Source organism: Ranitomeya variabilis, chromosome 5 (assembly GCF_051348905.1).
Source record: "Ranitomeya variabilis isolate aRanVar5 chromosome 5, aRanVar5.hap1, whole genome shotgun sequence".
NCBI lineage: Eukaryota > Metazoa > Chordata > Amphibia > Anura > Dendrobatidae > Ranitomeya > Ranitomeya variabilis.
The window spans coordinates 188,933,889-188,952,272 of record NC_135236.1 but is presented as its reverse complement, the minus strand read 5'-3'; the positions used below and the strand labels follow the sequence as shown (position 1 = coordinate 188,952,272).

The following is an 18,384-nucleotide window of genomic DNA, read 5'->3' as shown; positions in this document are numbered from 1 at the left end:
ACTGGCATGTGTAATGATTACAAACAGGTGGATATGGTGTCCGGCTGCTATCTGGAGGATATCCTGGGGCTGTGTACAGCTGTGTAAGTAAAGAGACTTTGATACAGCGATGCAGGACACCACGGGAAATAGTCAGAGGAGGACTAGCGTGTGTACTGTCTGCGACATGTAAAGCTGTGTGTTTGGAGACTGTAATATTGTATGGCGTGCGGTCGCCCAGGGAAACTGGACAAAGAAAGTCTGGCCTGTTTAGGGACTGCAATCTAAAGCCATATGATGTGCAGTGCTATGAAACGGGCACTAAGACGAGATGCAACTGTGTGTATTTAACTTTGATATCGTGTACTGTAAAACACTATGCACCTTTATGCATGAAGTAACACAGTAAAGAGACTTTTATGTTTGAACTTTGTGGGTCACTACCTCTTCACTGCGTACGATGCTACCGCAGCATTACACCGTGTCAGGTGCGGCTTCCTAATGTTTTATGAATATAATTTGTGTTTCTCTCATGTTCTTGTATTGTGTTACGTGCGGTATCATAATGTGATGTACTCTTAATGTCTTGTTACGGTCAATGCATTTGTACTTATGTGCTTTAGGTCAGGGACAGAGGAGTTAAGTGTGGCGCCCCTGAGGGTCCAGTCGCCACAGAGGTACTGCACCTCAGCCAGAGGTGTGGTACTGCACTCTTAGGTACGGGGTGGGCACTACCATTTTCTCTTTATAGGTATATTTTTGAGTAAAATGTAAATTGTTCTTTTAGTCTATTAACTTCTGACAACAGAACATATTTCCAAGCAATACATTTTGTTTTGTTTTTTTCTGAAAAAGAGAAATAATCAAAATAAAAAAAAACAACCTGTGCTTTCAGACCTCAAATAATGCAAAGAAAACAAGGTCATAGTCATTTAGAAACAACAATACTAATGTGTTAACTCAGGAAGAGTTCAGAAATCATTATTTTGTGGAATAACCATGATTTTTAATCACAGCTTTCATGAGTCTTGGCATGCTTTCCACTAGTCTTTCACACTGCTTCCGGTGCAAAAATTTAACCAGTTCTTTTTTTGATGGCTTGTGACAATCCATCATCCTCTTGATTACATTCCAGAGGTTTTCAATGGAGATATATATATATATATATATATATATATATATATATATATATATATATATATATATATATATATATATATATATATATATATATTAGAGAGTGAGAGAAATAAAAAGTTAAAAAGGTGGGAGGGCAGAATTATATTTATAAGTGAATCAAAAACAGAGGCCAAAGCAACGCAAAAGAGAGAAAAAAGGAACAAAATTAGAAGAAAGAGAGGGAAACCAAAACAAAAAACTCATGCTGACTAACTGCAGCTAAAGCCATACAGACTGACAAATCTCTCTGTGACAGTGAATGACTCAATAAACCTTGGTCAATTTGTTCTTTGCTACATTATCCCTTCCTGACATCTGATTTACATTTTATTTTTTTTACTGTATAAACATGAATACACTGCTCAAAATAATAAAGGGAACACTTAAACAACAGAATATAACTCCAAGTAAATCAAACTTCTGTGAAATCAAACTGTCCACTTAGGAAGCAACACTGTTTGACAATCAGATTCACATGATGTTGTGCAAATGGAATAGACAACAGAGGGAAATTATTGGAAATTATCAAGACACACTTAATAAAGGAGTGGTTCTGCAGGTGGGGACCACGGAACAAATCTCAGTACCAATGCTCTCTGGCTGATGTTTTGGTCACTTTTGAATGTTGGTTGTGCTTTCACACTTGTGGTAGCATGAGACAGACTCTACAACCCACACAAGTGGCTAAGGTAGTGCAGCTCATCCAGGATGGCACATCAATGCGAGCTGTGGCAAGGTTTGCTGTATCTGTCAGCACAGTGTCCAGAGGCTGGAGGTGCTACCAGGAGACAAGCCAGTACACTAGGAGACGTGGAGGGGGCCATAGGAGGGCAACAACCCAGCAGCAGGACAGCTACCTCAGCCTTTGTGCAAGGAGGAACAGGAGGAGCACTGCCAGAGCCCTGCAAAATGACCTCCAGCAGGCCACAAGTGTGTATGTGTTTGCACAGTTAGAAACCAACTCTATGAGGATGGTCTGAGTGCCCGACGTCCACAGACTGGGGTTGTGCTCACAGCCCAACACCGTGCAGAATGATTGGCATTTGCCACAGAACACCAGGATTGTCAAATTCGCCACTGGCGCCCTGTGCTCTTCACAGATGAAAGCAAGATCACACTGAGCACATGTGACATATTTGACAGTCTGGAGATGCCGTGGAGAGCGATCTGCTGCCTGCAACTTCCTTCAGCATGACCTGTTTGGCAGTGGGTCAGTAATGGTGTGGGATGGCATTTCTTTGGAGGGCCGCACAGCCCTCCATGTGCTTGCCAGAGGTAGCCTGACTGCAAATAGGTACAGAGATCCTCAGATCCCTGGTGAGATCATATGCTGGTGCGGTTGGCCATGGGTTCCTTCTAATGCAGGACAAAGCCAGACCTCATGTGGCTGGAGTGTGTCAGCAGTTCCTGCAAGATGAAGGCATTGAAGCTATGGACTGGCCCACCCGTTCCCCAGACCTGAACCCGATTGAACACGTCTGGGACATCATGTCTCACGCCATCCACCAAAGTCACGTTGCACCACAGACTGTCCAGGAGTTGGCGGATGCTTTAGTCCAGGTCTGGGAGGAGATCCCTCAGGAGACCATCCGCCGTCTCATCAGGAACATGCCCAGGTGTTATAGGGAGGTCATACAGGCACATGGAGGCAACACACACACAACTGAACATAATTTCCTTGTCTTGAGGCATTTCTACTGAAGTTGGATCAGCCTGCAATTTGATTTTCCACTTTGATTTTGAGCATCATTCCAAATCTAGACCTCCATGGGATATTCATTTTGATTTACATTGTTCATTTTTATGTTTTATTGTTCTCAACACATTCCACTATGTAAAGAATAAAGATTTGCAACTGAAATATTTCATTAATTGATATCTTGGATGTGGTACTTAAGTGTTCTTTATTTTTTTGAGCATTGTATATGTACATTTATTACATATATATCTGTTTTTTGCTTTTTATATGCAGTCTGACTGATGAAGGTCATTGTAAGACCTAAACGTCTTCTTTACCCTTAGAAGAATTAAACCTGCAGTTGTTTGCATTCTGGTATTAAATACTAAAATACTCAGTATTGCAGTATATAGGAAAAGGAGTCACAAAAAGCTAAGCTTGTGCCTGTGTATCATTGTAATTCAAAGATGGAGGCCATATGGATGTTTAACATAATAAAGCATGTGTAAAAACATTTTGATTGTTTAAAAATATTGAAAAAAAAAATGTTATTGCCGCTTGGGAACTTGAATGTCTATGAGCCTGCTCATTCATCTAACATTCTGCCACAATTTTATATTGCAATATATTATGCTTATCCAGGGCCGCCATCAGGGCATTACTGCTCTTACTGGTGTATGGGGCCTTTTGAGCAGAAGGGGCCCGGACCAGGTTCCCTTTTGTTCATCAGGCCACAGGGGCAGGATCCTGCCGGGTCAGTAACTGCATGTGGGAACGCATGGCAATAAAAGCTGACAGTCAATCACTGGCCAGCAGCTGACGTTGGCGTGTTGCCAGCGTATGACTTCACTGTCATTCGCCAGCGAGTCCACGCTTCACATGCACAGAGGAGACTACGCCACTGGACCGAGGCCAGGAAAGGAGAAAGTGTTTGTTTTTGTTTCACTGAAAGTGGCATGCCGCAATATGGGAGCAGATTAGGCAGGATCATGGGACACATAGGGCTGGATGGAGACAGATGGGGCAGGATGGAGACATATGGGGCAGGATGAAGACACATAGCACAAGATGGAGACACATAGCACAAGATGGAGACAAATGGTACAGGATCATGGGACAGGATTACAGGACACATGGGGCAGGATAGAGAAAGATGAGGGAGCATCATGGGACACATGACGGGGTAGGATGGGAGATTATATGGGGCAGGATGGGAGATCCCATGGGGCCAGGATGGGAGAACATATGGCTGGAGCCTGGAATGAGACATAACGGGGCCAGGATGGGGGATATTATTACTGGAGTGACGTACACTGCTCAAAAAAAATAAAGGGAACACTAAAATCCCACATCCTAGATATCACTGAATGAAATATTCCAGTTGTAAATCTTTATTCATGACATAGTGAAATGGGTGGAGAACAATAAAACCTAAAAATTATCAACGTAAATCACAACTAATAGCCCACGGAGGTCTGGAGTTGGAATGATGCTCAAAATCAAAGTGGAAAATTAAGTTACAGGCTGATCCAACTTCAGTGGAAATGCCTCAAGACAAGGAAATGATGCTCAGTAGTGTGTGTGGCCTCCATGTGCCTGTATTACCTCCCTACAACACCTGGGCATGCTCCTGATGAGGCGGCGGATGGTCTCCTGAGGGATCTCCTCCCAGACCTGGACTAAAGCATCCGCCAACTCCTGGACAGTCTATGGTGCAGCGTGATGTTGGTGGATGGTGCGAGACATGATGTCCCAGATGTGTTCAATCGGATTCAGATCTGGGGAATGGGCGGGCAAGTCCATAGCTTCAATGCCTTCATCTTGCAGGAACTGCTGACACACTCCAGCCACATGAGGTCTGGCATTGTCTTGCATTAGGAGGAACCCAGGGCCAACTGCACCAGCATATGGTCTCACAAGGGGTCTGAGGATCTTATCTCGGTACCTAATGGCAGTCAGGCCACCTCTGGCAAGCATATGGAGGGCTGTGCGGCCCTCCAAAGAAATGCCACCCCACACCATTACTGACCCACTGCCAAACCGGTCATGCTGAAGGATGTTACAGGCAGATCGCTCTCCATGGCATCTCCAGACTCTGTCACGTCTGTCACATGTGCTCAGTGTGAACCTGCTTTTATCTGTGAAGAGCACAGGGCACCAGTGGCGAATTTGACAATCCTGGTGTTCTGTGGCAAATGCCAAGTGTCCTGCACGGTGTTGGGCTATGAGCACAACCCCCATCTGTGGACGTCGGGCACTTAGACCATCCTCATGGAGTCTGTTTCAAACAGTTTGTGCAGACACATGCACATTTGTGGCCTGCTGGAGGTCATTTTGCAGGGCTCTAGCAGTGCTCCTCCTGTTCCTCCTTGCACAAAGGCTGAGGTAGCTGTCCTGCTGCTGGGTTGTTACCCTCCTACGGCCTCATCCATGTCTCCTGGTGTACTGGCCTGTCTCCTGATAGCACCTCCAGCCTCTGGACACTACGTATTAAACACTCATAAAAAGATTCAACAGATGAATAGTATGAAAACAATTAAATGCTGTTAAGAAAGGTGCACAAAGTTGCAGGACCGAAACGTGCATTGGGGCGGGCACACACTGCCCTTGGGTTTCCATCAGGAGCTGCGCACTTTGCACTTTAACAACAGGTATAAGCTGGAATCTTTTTGTTAATTATATTATTATGACCATGTGGTGGTAAGAGAATTTAGATGGTGGTGGTGGTTGAATATTAGTTATATTGAATCCTGCCCTATATTTAGTGTGCAATTATGGATTATATATTAAAATATGAATTCATATTTTTCTGGTGGGCTCAATTAGGTGGTGTGTGCACCTTTCTTAACAGCATTTAATTGTTTTTATACTATTCATCCGTTGAATCTTTTTATAAGTATACTATATAGTATATAAAGAGGTCCTTTCTGTAATATCATTGGTGATCACTGTATTACATGTACACTATACACTATATACCTGTACATTATATACAGAGTTCCTGTGAATAATGTCACTTGTGATCCCTGTACACTATATGCACTATATACAGAGCTTATGTGTAATGTTACTGCTGATACCTGTACACTATACAATATATCCAGAGCACCTGTGTACAATACCACTGGTGATCACTGTATTACCTGTACACTGGCACTGTATACCATGTACAGAGCTCCTGTGTATAATGGCATTTATGGTAATATTAGTATTGTGTGTTTTTCTTAATGATCATTGTTGTAGTATTCTTTCACTGTGTGGTGGTAACATGTTGTCTGGTCATGGTGTGGAGGTATTTTTCCCTCGTCTGTAGTAGCATTATTCGGTTACTATGTGGTGGTAATATGTGGTCTGGTCATGGTGTGATGGTATTTGTCCCTTGTATGTGATATTATTGGTTATTTTAAAAATTTAAAAATATACCTTATATACTCGAATATAAGCCGAGATTTTCAGCCCATTCTTTTGGGCTGAAAGTCCCCCTCTTGGCTTATACTCGAGTCATACCCAGGGGTCGGCAGGGGAGGGGGAGCGGGGGCTGTCTAATTATACTCACCTGCTCCTGGTGCGGTCCCTGCAAGTTCCTGGCTCCCCGGCGCACCAGCTTCTTCCTGTACTGAGCGGTCGCATGGTACCGCTCATTACAGTAATGACTATGCGGCTCCATCTCCCATAGGGTTGGAGCCGCATATTAATTACTGTAATGAGCGGTAACGGTGACCGCTCAGTACAGGAAGAAGCTGTGGCGCCGGGGAAGCAGGGACTGCACAGCGCCAGGAGCAGGTGATTATAATGGGGAGGGGGAGCGCTGCACGATATTCACCTACTCCCCGTTCCGGGCGCCGCTCTGTCTTCAGCATCTTCTGCAGTGATGCTCAGGTCAGAGGGCGCTATGACGTGGTTAGTGCGCACCCTCTGCCTGAACATCAGTGCAGAAGACGCTGAAGATGGAGCAGCCCCTGGAACGAGGAGCAGGTGAATATTGAAAGTGCCAGGGGCCTGAGCAACGGGGAGGTGAGTATGTGATTTTTTTTTATCGCAGCAACAGCAAATGGGGCGAGTGTCTGTATGGAGCATCTTATGGGGCCGTAACGTTTGTGCAGCACTATATGGGGCAAGTGTCTGTATGGGGCCATAATCAACTTTTGTGCAGCACTATATGGAGCAAGTGTCTGTATGGAGCATCTTATGGGCCATAATCAACGTTTGTGCAGCATTGTATGGGGCAAATGTCTGTATGGAGTATCTTATGGGGCCATAACGTTTGTGCAGCACTATATGGGGCAAATATCTTTATGGAGCATCTTATGGGGCCATAATTAACATTTGTGGAGCATTATATGGGGCAAGTGTCTGTATGGAGCATCTTATGAGGCCATAATCAAGGTTTGTGCAGCACTATATGGGGCAAATATCTTTATGGAGCATCTTATGGGGCCATTATTAACCTTTATGCAGGATTATATGGGGCATATTTTAATATGGAGCATCTTATGGGGCCATCATAAACTTTATGGAGCATTATATGGGGCTCCTGATTCAATATGGATATTCAAAAACACTTAATCTACTGATGTCTCAATTAATTATACTTTTATTGGTATCTATTTTTACTTTTGACATTTACCGGTAGCTGCTGCATTTCCCACCCTAGGCTTATACTCGAGTCATTAAGTTTTCCCAGTTTTTTGTGGCAAAATTAGGGGGGGTCGGCTTATACCAGGTCGGCTTATACTCGAGTATATACACTCACCGGCCACTTTATTAGGTACACCATGCTAGTAACGGGTTGGACCCCCTTTTGCCTTCAGAACTGCCTCAATTCTTCGTGGCATAGATTCAACAAGGTGCTGGAAGCATTCCTCAGAGATTTTGGTCCATATTGACATGATGGCATCACACAGTTGCCGCAGATTTGTCGGCTGCACATCCCAAAGATGCTCCATACAAGGCAGGATGGATCCATGCTTTCATGTTGTTTACGCCAAATTCTGACCCTACCATCCGAATGTCGCAGCAGAAATCGAGACTCATCAGACCAAGCAACATTTTTCCAATCTTCTACTGTCCAATTTCAATGAGCTTGTACAAATTGTAGCCTCAGTTTCCTGTTCTTAGCTGAAAGGAGTGGTACCCGGTGTGGTCTTCTGCTGCTGTAGCCCATCTGCCTCAAAGTTCGACGCACTGTGCGTTCAGAGATGCTCTTAGGCCTACCTTGGTTGTAACGGGTGGCGATTTGAGTCACTGTTGCCTTTCTATCAGCTCGAACCAGTCTGCCCATTCTCCTCTGACCTCTGGCATCAACAAGGCATTTCCGCCCACAGAACTGCCGCTCACTGGATTTTTTTTCTTTTTCGGACCATTCTCTGTAAACCCTAGAGATGGTTGTGCGTGAAAATCCCAGTAGATCAGCAGTTTCTGAAATACTCAGACCAGCCCTTGTGGCACCAACAACCATGCCACGTTCAAAGGCACTCAAATCACCTTTCTTCCCCATACTGATGCTCGGTTTGAACTGCAGGAGATTGTCTTGACCATGTCTACATGCCTAAATGCACTGAGTTGCCGCCATGTGATTGGCTGATTAGAAATTAAGTGTTAACAAGAAGTTGGACAGGTGTACCTAATAAAGTGGCCGGTGAGTGTATGGTGCCTAAAAATAGTATTGGATATTTTAACAAATGTTTAATAGGTTAGAGTACAGTAGGGCCTGGCCAAAAGAGTCTACCTTCTCATGGTGGCACAAAATCTTTTGGCAAAAACAAAAGCTGGTGGCTATGTATGTGATCTGTTGTTAGTTGGAAACTGTTAATGTGTGATTGATGAGGACATGGTGCAGAAGTGAAGTTTTCCAAGAGTGCAAGGTGGGACTGTGGAAGGATTAAAGGGTGAAAGCAGAGCTGGGGGTGGAGCCTAAGTGAAGTCTCGAAAAGGTTGCCAGTATGAGGCCAGAAATGCCTGGTGGCAGCCCTGTGCCTATTTGTGTAATACTTGTAAAGCTGTGACAGAGACTGTTGTGTATCTGCCCCTTAAGACAACAATTATGTAATGTGAATATTGTCATGTGTTTCTACTGCATTTTTGGTAGTCATGTAAAATGTATAGAGTGTAATGTAAACAATGCAAAGTGTGATAGGTACTGATGCTGCTGTGTGGGTACTGCAAAGATAACATGTAAGGTAACTCTGGTGCACTCAGCTCAGGTATAGGGAAAGTATGGACTATAGGTTGGTGCTTAGGCTAGAGAGTTACTGTAGATACAGTAGGGAAATATACAGTTAATATTTTGGGAATAGCCCAGATTGGGAGGGGCTAGAGCAAGTAGAAAGGGAACCACTTCCTGGTTTAGTCAGTTAGTAAGAGTTAGTGAAATTGACTGTGAAAGTATTCGTTGGAGGTAAGGTGAAGTTCAAGTGGCAATTGGTTGGAAGCACAGTGTGAACAAAATGTTCCGGCGGTATGAGGTCGTACAAAACTCCCAGCGGACATTCTTGCAACATCCATGACTTAAGGCTCAAGTCAGGGGCTATGATAGCACCGAGAACCTTTCCTTACAGAAGAAGATGATTGTGGAACTGCGTTAGGGAAACGTAGCGGATCTCGAGAATACTGCAAGTGAATGCAATGCAATGTACACAGCACAGGACTTTTGAACTGGGACACAATTTGTATGAAAAGTGCCAAGGCATAATAGAGCAGTAACTTGCCCACTGCTATTGTCCTGGGCAAGTTACATGCTAACAGGGCATAATAGTGTAGTAAGTTGGCCGATTTATGCCTCTTTATACCAAAGAAACCCATCAGCCCCAAGAAATTGTGTCAAGCAAAGGAAGCAATGTGGGGATTTAAGGAGCCCCCTCCCTCTGTCTACCACTGAAAGGAGTAAGTGTTTTAATTTCTATTCAATAAATCAATAGTACATATGAAAATAGGCAAGTTTGTATTATTTCTCACTCGAATATATTTTCTCTCTGTAAACTCTGTTTTCAGTGGCAAAAATTGGTTATAAGTGAATATAGATTTTCGCATTACAGAGATAGCAGAAGCAACTTGGTGCCTGTAAGATTCTATAGAGAGAGGGAAGGAAGAAAGAGCTGGAGATAGAGGCAGACACAGACATTCTGCTGCAAGTTCTCCTGAAACAACAGTTTCACTTAAAAGTGACCTTTGAGACGATTCATTCTGACCAAAACTCAGGCAGCTTGAAACTTAGCCTTACTGCACGATTGCATCCAGGTATATTATTCTCTAAAATGCTCCAGAATTTCAGAGAAAATACTAAATGATCCTGCTAGAGACCATAGCCGGGGAGCAGACTAGTCCAGCACCACCTCTGGATGGCTCTTTCCATTGCTGTTGCAGGTGATTCATAGGTCATTCCCTATGTACAAACAAAGGAGAGACCTGTCAATCACATCCAGTAGTGCTGAGATCATCAAAATATGTCACGCTGGGTGAGAAGAAGCTAGTTGCACAACAACGGGAAGAGGGTTGGGGAGCTCAAAAACTAGGAAAGGAAGGAGTGGACACCCCTAGGCAGATCTGACAACACCCTGTCTACCCTAACATCCCTGAATAGGTTCTGCACCTGTTGCTGATCAGGAACCTAATCCCTGACTGTCACTAGCAATAGGCCCTGGTTAGGGAGAGGACGGGGTAAGCACTAGTCAGTCCCCATTACAACTAAAGACAAAAGCAGGAAGACAAACAAGGGAATACACTTATCATGAGACGACACAAGAGAGCTCTCTCCAGAAATCCTCCAAGAGGCTCCAAGAAGAAACTAGTCGACTTCTAGCGCTTACAACAGACAGAGACAAATAGAGCTAAGAGCAGCACCTTGCTGAAGGGACTCAGGATATTTAAACATCCAGCAAATGTGTGTCAATAAGCAGCAGAAAGTGGAGGTTACTGCTAGGTCCTAAAGGGAGAAGGATATCACTCCTTAACAGAGATGAAAATCAAGAAAGAGCTAGCAAAGCCAAGCTCAAAGACCTTCAACAACATGATCCAAAATAACTGTCTGTCGCACCTGGCACACCTGTAACACTATCCCCCCTTCTACGAGTGGCCTCCGGACACTCAAGACCTAGTTTCTCTGGATGAGAGGCGTGGAATTAATGAATCAGCCAAGGGGCATTTACCTCTGATGCTGAAACCCACATCATCTCTTGTGGATCATAACCCCTCCAGTGCACCAATTACTGCAGTGCATGATCTAACTAACTTGTGTCTGCAGCACTGACAGGTTATAAGGTATAGCAATGCTCCTGCATTTCTATACCTTATCACAGTGATCAGACTGCAGAAAGTAAAAATCGCATAGTAAGACTAAGTAAAAAAGTTATAAAAATGTGAAAAAATGTGGAAATTCAAAAACTGAAAAGTGGTAGCGTGCAAGATTATTCGGCCCCTTTACTTTCAGTGCAGCAAACTCATTCCAGAAGTTCATTGTGGATCTCTGAATGATATAATGTTTTCCTAAATGCCTAATGATGATAAATATAATCCACCTGTGTGTAATAAAGTCTCCGTATAAATGCACCTGCTCTGTGATAGTCTCAGGGTTCTGTTTGAAGCACAGAGAGCGTCATGAAGATCAATGAACACAACAGGCAGGTCCGTGATACTGTCGTGGAGAAGTTTAAAGCTGGATTTGGATACAAAATGATTTCCAAAACTTTAAACATCCCAAGGAGCACTGTGCAAGCGATCATATTGAAATGGAAGGAGTTTCATACCACTGCAAATCTACCAAGATCCGGCCATCACTCTAAACTTCCATCTCAAACAAGAAGAAGACTGATCAGAGATGCAGCCAAGAGGCCCATGATCACTCTGGATGAACTGCAGAGATCTACAGCTGAGGTGGGACAGTCTGTCCATAGGACAACAATCAGTCGTGCACTGCACAAATCTGGCATTTATGGAAGAGTGGCAAGAAGAAAGCCATTTCTCAAAGATATCCATAGAAAGTGTTGTTTACAGTGTGCAACAAGCCACCTGGTAGACACACCAAACATGTGGAAGAAGGTGTTCTGGTCAGATGAAACCAAAATCGAACTTTTTGGCAAAAATGCCAAACGATATGTTTGGTTTAAAGGCAACACAGCTCATCACCCTGAACACACCATCCCCACTGTCAAACATGGTGGTGGCAGCATCATGGTTTGGGCCTGCTTTTCTTCAGCAGGGATAGGGAAGATGGTTAAAATTGATAGGATATTGGATGGAGCCAAATACAAGACCATTCTTGAAGAAAACCTGTTGAAGTCTGCAAAAGATCTGAGACTGGGATGGACATTTGTCTTCCAACAAGGCAATGATCCCAAACATAAAGCAAAATCTACAATGGAATGGTTCACAAATAAACATATCCTGGTGTTAGAATGGTCAAGTCAAAGTCCAGACCTCAATCCAATCAATAATCTGTGGAAAGAGCTGAAAACTGCTGTCCACAAACGATCTCCATCAAACCTCACTGAGCTCAAGCTGTTTGCAAAGGAAGAATGGGCAAGGATTTCAGTCTCTCGATGTACAAAACTGATAGAGACATACCCCAAGCGACATGCAGCTGTAATCGCAGCAAAAGGTGGCGCAACAAAGTATTAAGTTAAAGGGGCCGAATAATATTGCACGCCCCACTTTTCAGTTTTTGAATTTCCACAAAAATGTTAAATAACCAATAAATTTCATTCAACTTTACAATTGTGTTCCACTTGTTGATTCTTCACCAAAAATTTACATTTGGTATCTTTATGTTTGAAGCATGATATGTGGGAAAAGCTTGAAAAGTTCCAGGGGGCCGAATAATTTTGCAAGGCACTGTATATATGTATATATATATATATATATTGAACCCATAAATATTATTATGAAAAAAATAAACAATAATAGTACACATATTTGGTATCGCTGTGTCTGGAATGACCAGACTTATAAAACTGTCCCACTATAAGTCAGGTTAACCTCTTTAGTGAACACCATACGAAAAAAAAATAAAATGAAAACAATGCAAAAAACGATGCTTCATACCGCCAAAGAAAAAGGGCAATAAAAGAGACAAATGTAAATAAAGATGGTATAGCTGGAAACATCTTGTCCTGCAAAGAACAAGCTGCCATACAACTCCATCAGTGGAAATACAAAAAAAGTTATAGCTCTCAGAATATTTATTTTTGCAACCCTTTATTCTTTCTATAAAATAGTTTTTATTGTGTAAAAGCACCAAAACATAAATAAAATATAAATGAGGTATCGCTGTAATCATACAGACCCGAAGAATAAAGCTGCCTTTACCATACGCGGAATGGCATAAAAATCCGGAATTGTTGTTTTTTGTTTAATCTGCCTCCCAAAAATCAAGATAGAAAGCGATCAAAAAATGACATGAGCCCAACAAGGGTACCAATAAAAACGCCAACTTGTCCTGCAAAAAACAAGCCCTAACATGCTGTTGTTGGCAGAAATATGTAAAAGTTATAGCTCTCAAAATATGGCGATGTGAAAACTAGTTTTTGCAAAAAAACCTGATTTTTAGTGGCAGCAGCCAAACATAAAAGCCCGAAATAAATCTGATATCGCTGTATTCACACCGACTCAAAGACTAATGTCATCTAATCATTTATTATCGCACGAGGAACGGCATATAAAATAAATAAAACCAATTCTTCACATTCTGTTCTTTGGTTCATTCTGTATCGATGACAGCCCTCCTAATTTACAGGTGCATGAGCTGGGCACAATGTACGGGCACTACAACAGCAGTTTGCAATTTTCACTCAGCAACATCCACTGCTGCTTGTCTCTGGAAAAAATACCCATGGAGTCAAAATCGTCACTACACCTGTAGATAAATTCCCAAAGGGGTATAATTTCAAAATGGGGTCACTTGAGGGGGATTCTGCTCTTCTAGCAATTAGGGGCTCTGTGTATGGAGTCTGCAAACTATTATAGAATATTCAGCACTCCAGGATGCCTTGTTTTACAGTACTGCTTAGGCTTCTTTCACACTTCAGTCTTTCGGCGTCAGTCAAAAACCGCCATTTTCGTAAAATGGCGGATCCGTTTTTTTTTTTGGGCGGATCCGCTATTTTCCCATTGACTTGCATTAGAGACGGATTGTGGCGGATGGTCGTCCGTTCCATCCGCCTTGCGACGGATCCGTCGATATTTGGCGGACGTTGTCTAGACATTGACGGACTTTGTAACGTTTTTTGTCGCTGGCAAAAAGGCGGAACGCGGCGGATCCGTCGCGTCCGCCTTTTTTTTGAATGGGTGCCTATGGGCGACGGATCCGTCGCGATACTTTTTTGGCGGATCCGTCGCCTCAATCCGCTTTTTTTGATTGAGCATGCTCCAAAAAGTTGCAACTTTGCCCAGACAACCCAAAAACTATATAAAGAGGACAGGTCATTCCCAAATGTACCAGCCAGCAAGAGAGACCCTTCCATGCCCGAGAGACCCAGCCAGACCCAGCCAGCAAGACCTCTGCCAGCAAGACTTTGCCAGCCAGGCACTGCCATCCAGCCAGAGAGGCCCTGCAAGCCAGAGACACTCTGCCAGCAAGACTTTGCCAGCCTGGCACTGCCATCCAGCCAGAGAGGCCCTGCAAGCCAGACCCTGCCTGAGACAGCCATGTGAGTACTGCCATCCAGCATGCATGCATGCGTGCGTGCGTGCTTGTGTGCGTGCGTGTTTGTGTGCGTGCTTGTGTGCGTGCATGCTTGTGTGCGTGCGTGCTTGTGTGCGTGCTTGCATGCTTGTGTGCGTGCGTGCTTGTGTGCGTGCTTGCATGCTTGTGTGCGTGCGTGCTTGTGTGCGTGCGCCTGCCTGCCCTGTTTATATGTTTTTCATACTATTTAAGCTGTTATTTTTTATAGCTGAGGTGTAAAAAGTGTTTTGTGTGTGTGTATAAATGATGTGTGATGTGTTCTGCATTTTTGTTGTTATCCCAAATGTTATAGTATTTCAAATAAAGAGCAGTGTAGCTCCTACTGTACCATTAAAAAAAATAAATTTTTTTAAAAAAATAGTAATAAAAATTACACCAAACTGTCAGTAGTCTCATTTCAAGATAAATGTAATATTGGGTAAACATGCAGTAAAGGTTATATATATAAATGTGTAATGCAAATCTTGTGTATAGAATATGTTATCCGGTTTTAGAAAATACAAACTGTAGGGTAATCATAATTACCAATTTTTGGAATTGGTATTTTAAGTTCGAATGAGGAACATTTTTGATAAGGTTTGATAGGTGGCTTTTACCAACATGCGCATTGCGCATATCAATTTCAGTTTTGGTGTTGCTTTAAAGGGTTCTTGGGGGTTTTTTTTGGTGGGGAAACAGGGCTAGAGGGTTTGGCAGCTTGTGCATCAAGCATATCTACCATATAAAGTATGACGGTTAGAAAAAAAATTTCATTTTGTGTGGGATGAAATCTAAAAGTTTTTAAAAAAGATGTAAGTGTTAAATCCTACAGCTGCATCTATCCTTGTGTATAGTAGCTTAGAACTGTCTGTATACTTACAGATACTTGGGACCAAGAGGTACGCAAAGACCATAATGTCTTCTTCTGAGAGCCCCCCAGCACATCAGCAGCAAACTGAGGTATTGTATTTTTTTTTTTTTTCTTTGTTCTGTAAAATTTTTTGGTGATACAACTATGGTCATTGTTTTTTAACCCTTTATGTGTTCTGTATTCACAGGAATATGAAGCAGAGGGGCTTACAGAAGGAGACGGACAGGGTGGAGAAAGACAAGGAGCGGGAGCGCATAGTGTAAGTTTTGAACAGACCGATCCTCACATACAATGCACTACACCCAACACAAACATTCATGACAGCACACACAATACATATGCCTCGATCTAAGAACATTATTAATTTTTTTTTTTACATTTTTTTTATTAGTCCTCACAATCCGGGGCTCGACATAGAGTTCCTCAAAGCACCTCCCATAGTCGTCGGAATGATAATCGCGGCGGTCGCCGAAGAGTAAGTTCCTTTTTGTTTTGTTGTGTAGTAAAATGTAAAATTCATGTGTTGTAATCTTTCCCTTTTTATTGTTATATTTTTCGTAGGCTTCACAGCGTGCTCCCGAACAAGATGATGAAGAGGAGGGCATCGATGTGAACACCCTCATCGAAGCAGTACAAAGTAGGGAGCCGCTGTGGAACATGTCGGACCGCCGCCATGCTGACCAGTTAATCACCCGACGGCTATGGGAGGAAGTGTGCAGTGCTGTTATGGATAACTGGGAGGAACTCGATGCTGGGGCCCAGGATCTAGCGCGTAAGTATTCACACTTCATAACCTTATTTTAGCATGATTTAATGTGGTGTATAGTAACCAATTTTTGCTATCTCTTTCCAGGTAACAGGATTATCGTGCGGTGGCGGTCAATCAGGGATCGCTTCAAGAGGGAGTTTAATAAGGAGATGCAGGCCCCGAGTGGATCTAGAGGACGCAGGAGCAGATACAAACATGCCAGAGCCCTGTCGTTCCTACGGTCGACGCTGCTGAGCAGAAGGTAAATATTCAACACCACATATTTTCAGTCAAACTGAAAAAATGTGTAACCTTCAATTTTTTTGCAGCAAGGGCAATTGTAATATAAAGATACTAATATTTTTTTTCTTCTTCTTTAACAGCACTTTCTGCAGCACTCGGGAGCCTGCATCAGAGTTGCAGCCCTCTGGAGCGATCCCTCGAGAGTCCGCCACCGGCGACCACGTCGACCCCTCTGTTTCTGCACCTACCCTTTTGTTTGATCCCTCAGCCTCATCCACCAGCGCTGGAGCAGCAGGGCGGACTTCGTCACTTGAAGCTGCAGGTGATGAGTTAGAGTTCCCTTTACCCCACCCCTCTGCCACTGCCGCAACTTCTAGACCAACTTTGTGGTCAGGACGGCAGCGCCAGAGAGGTCAGGAAAGGAGCTATGCGCCTGACTTTTTGCATCTGAATGCATCCTTTCACAGTGCCATCAAGCTTTTGAGTGAGCAAACGTCTGCTGGGTACAATATGCTTAACAAAAGCATACTTGAACTCAGCAGTCGTCTTGATAGGATGCAATCAGATGCAAACCAGTCACCAAGGCACTGTTTTTTTCAGGCGGTCCTCAGGCACATGGAAAATCTAACTCCTGACCTGCAGATGCATGTGATGCAAGGCTGCCACACTGCTCTAGCGCAGGCGATATCCCATGCCCCTCCACCTACCCTTCATGTGTCAACACCTTTCCCCTCTCAATCCACCGTCTATCCTCCCATCCGTCCTCCTCCTGTACGTCCTCCTCCCGTCCATTCTACTCCTTCGTCATTTGTTCCTTCCCCCCTTAGTCTTTCCCAGTTTTTAACGTCCCCCTTCCATTCTTCCCCTTTAACTTCTCCGTTATCAATCCCAGCAACACCTTCATACCTCACACACACCACATCTGCACCTCAAGTCTCTACACAACCTCATGTTTTCACCACCCATTCCACTTCTGTTCCTCCCCGTGATGTCCTGTCCCCCACTCTCGACGTGGTCCGCCCGCCTGTCAGCCCCTCCGCTACTATCTCCACCCAAAACTATGAGAATCTGTAAAAGTCAATAAATAAACAGTTTTTTGGTTTAAAAAATTTTTTATTGTCTTTCTTTTTTTTTTTCTTTTAATTTTTTAAGTCACCAAGGTTATGGCAATAGTAACATTAACAGTGTTTAAAGGGTACCGTTGCAAAACATACAATGCTGCATTAAAGTACAAAGATTTTGTATGCAAACAAAAATTGGTATTTTTACAAGTATAAAAATAAATAAATTTTTTACACCATTTCATACTGCCAGTCAACTGATCCTGCAGGAGACATGAAGTAGTCTGCAAAACTGTCCCGCATTCTGCAGACTGCAACTGGACTGCGAAAAGTGGGGTTTTGGTAATCCCGTAAGGTGCTTTCTGAAACATTATCCTCCAGGGAAACTTGTTCTTTTGATAGAATAAAATTATGCAGGACAACGCACGCTTTGACCACATCATCGACAGTTTCAGTCTGCAGTTTAATGGCAGTTAGTAGCACTCTCCATTTGGCAGTTAGGATGCCAAAGGCACATTCCACTACTCTGCGTGCTCTGGTTAAACGGTAATTGAAAATTTTCTTCCTCTGGGTCAGTCCACTACTTCCAAAGGGTTTAAGCAAATGTGGGGAAAGCTGGAAGGCATCATCTCCAACACAAACAAATGGTAACGGTGGACCGGTGGTTCCAGGGAGAGGTCTAGGGGGTGGAAAATCAAATGTCTCTCCATATAAACGGCGCCCCATTGGTGAATTTTTAAAGATTTGTGAATCATTTGCACGTCCATACGCACCTATATCCACAGCGATGAACTTGCATTGTGCGTCAGCTATGGCCATCAACACAATAGAGAAATACTTCTTATAGTTATAAAACTGTGACCCAGAGCCTGAAGGTTTGACGATCCTTATGTGCTTTCCATCAACTGCTCCAACACAATTTGGAAACTGGCAAATCTGATGAAAAATTTGGGCGATCTCCAGCCACCTCTC

General features: G+C 43.3%; 1 protein-coding gene across 1 annotated transcript; it reads left to right on the top strand.

The window, feature by feature from the left end:
* Nucleotides 1–10,790: 10,790 nt before the first annotated feature.
* Nucleotides 10,791–17,664, top strand: LOC143774920 (uncharacterized). Its single transcript, XM_077262729.1, has 3 exons — nucleotides 10,791–10,857; nucleotides 16,214–16,370; nucleotides 16,492–17,664. Exons 1-3 carry the CDS (start codon nucleotides 10,791–10,793, stop codon nucleotides 17,423–17,425), a joined length of 1,158 nt encoding a protein of 385 aa, XP_077118844.1. The 3' UTR covers nucleotides 17,426–17,664.
* Nucleotides 17,665–18,384: the final 720 nt, after the last annotated feature.